This window comes from Sinocyclocheilus anshuiensis, unplaced genomic scaffold (genome assembly GCF_001515605.1).
Source record: "Sinocyclocheilus anshuiensis isolate Anshui unplaced genomic scaffold, SAMN03320099.WGS_v1.1 scaffold1162, whole genome shotgun sequence".
Lineage (NCBI taxonomy): Eukaryota > Metazoa > Chordata > Actinopteri > Cypriniformes > Cyprinidae > Sinocyclocheilus > Sinocyclocheilus anshuiensis.
The window spans coordinates 2,748,472-2,750,548 of record NW_015540875.1 but is presented as its reverse complement, the minus strand read 5'-3'; the positions used below and the strand labels follow the sequence as shown (position 1 = coordinate 2,750,548).

At 40.1% G+C, this 2,077-nt stretch overlaps 1 protein-coding gene across 1 annotated transcript in view; it reads left to right on the top strand.

Annotated features, from left to right (window-relative positions):
- LOC107688230 (uncharacterized) overlaps window positions 1-1,669 on the top strand; it is a 17,933-nt gene extending 16,264 nt beyond the window's left edge. Inside the window, exon 2 of the mRNA XM_016485846.1 lies at window positions 343-1,669. Coding sequence (XP_016341332.1) covers window positions 345-1,526 — 1,182 coding nt within the window. The 5' untranslated portion in view covers window positions 343-344 and the 3' untranslated portion in view covers window positions 1,527-1,669. The remainder of the gene's footprint in view (window positions 1-342) is intronic.
- The last annotated feature ends 408 nt before the right edge of the window (window positions 1,670-2,077 follow it).

The following is a 2,077-nucleotide window of genomic DNA, read 5'->3' as shown; positions in this document are numbered from 1 at the left end:
AAAAAAAAAGGACTTTTTTGCATTTATGTGAGCATAAAACAACAAAAATCAAATCATTTATATTTGTAATGTACCTAATTCAGTGCATTTTGAAATAAAAAAGAACAAAATTTACATACATGATGCAGATCAGTTATGAAAACTAGTGGGTTGTAAGAAAAAATATATTGTATCACATGCTTATAACTACATCACTGTTGTGTTTTCTTAAAATATGTTTAAAACATACTTAAATATATTTTACTGCAAATTGCATAAATCATTTAAAAATGTACCTTAAGTGTATTATAAATCAAATTACTGTGGCTTTTCTTTGTGTGTGTTGTGGTTTTGCTTTTAAAGAAATGTCCAGTCCACTAGAGCGGGTTGTAGCTCAGAAGAAGGAGGCCATTGAAGCCGTGATGGAGATGTTTGAGAGAGGAGCCGAGGTGCTGGCCAGCGCTGTTGGGGAGCTGTGTCCTCTTTTTGAAGCTTCTGCTCCAGTTTTGAGGCTGGTCTTGGACAATGTGGAAAGCAAGGAGATCACATATGTCAAAGATCAGTTTCTAGTTGTGAGGAGCAAATTAGATGTCCTCTCATGTCAGTTACAGGACATTGACTCTGAGATCAGAAGGAGACGTTTGGATTCACAGTTCTTCTCTGTGGAGGAAAATTTGCGGAACCAGTTTAGAAAATACATAGACATTCTGGAGGCTAAGCCTGAGTATAAGGAAGTCAAAAAACGCTTGTTCTTAGAGCATTTTTTCATAACAGGTGGAGAGAAAAACCTCTGTGTGCTTTACGATGCTGTGATGGGGAACAGCACATTTGGGGAACCGATCCTGGATGTTGTGGAACAATACGAGGCCAGAAACAGAAGGGTGCTGGAAGACTTCTGCGTCAGACTGAAGGAGCTGCTCTGCTTGGGAATCATCGCTCTGCTGGGATATTGTTTCCTCACTCAGGGTGAGGAATCAGAGCAGGAGAAGATTCGAGAGTGGAGCACAAAGATCCAAGAAATTGAGACGAAAATGAAGGAAACGATAGAAAGATGTGTGGATTTGTTTCCAGAGCAAGCTGAACTGGACATCAAGAGGCTTGTGAAGGAGAAAGAAAACGGGAACCTTCAGGAAACGGCCAAGGAACTGCTGGACTTCCTGGTGAAGAAGTACGACTGGGTGAGCTGGTCCATCAGAGCCATTAGGAACTTGGGCAAAATTAGCAACTTGAGAGCCGGACAAAACTTTCAGTGTGTGGCCGGACAGAATTATTTTGAAGTATCTCAAGGAAATGACACCAACCTGGTGGTCTCGTTCAGCAGCGACCCTCAGCCTGTGCCCAACGAGAGTGTAAAGCAGGTGATGGAAGGCCCTGCGAGGAAGGGAGACGCCAAAGCTGTTGTGGAGCTTCTGGAGAAGCAGTTAGCTGGGTTTCTGGTTCACGCCGTCAGTCGTCACAAGGACAGCTTTGCTCTGTCGAGCTTTCCTGAAGAGTGTCACTACTGGGAGAAACATAAGAACGTGAATCTCTGTGTGCATTCAGAGTAGATTTAGACATAAACATATAATTACTATTATTATATTGCTAACATTTTGCAACGGCAGAACTTTTACTTTATTCATGCCTCGAAAAACTCATTGTTCACTCAAAGTCATTGTTATATGTTCATTGTAAGGTTGCTATCACCTGTCCGACTGTACATTTAAAAAATTATTATTTTAACAATTTCTTTTACTCTACGAAATCAATGCATTTGTACATTTTAAAGGAATAGTTTACCTAAAAATTCAGCACATTCCGTGGAAAAAAGGGTATTTGTTTAGAACTATCTTGGACTGGTTTTGCTTGTAAACGGTGCTTGATCTGTGCATACTTCTCTCCTGATTAAGACCAGATGACTTTTTCACCAGAGAAAGCAATATTATAGATAGAGGACTTGTTTTTTAGCTGGAAGCAATGGTTTGAAGTTAAAAAGGCATTAATAATGGATTTGTTTCTTACAAACACGCAGCTTTTGGCTTTACAGGACGACGTTAATTGATGGACTGGAGTGGTGTGGATTATTGTGATGTTTTTATCAGCTATTCGGACTCTCATT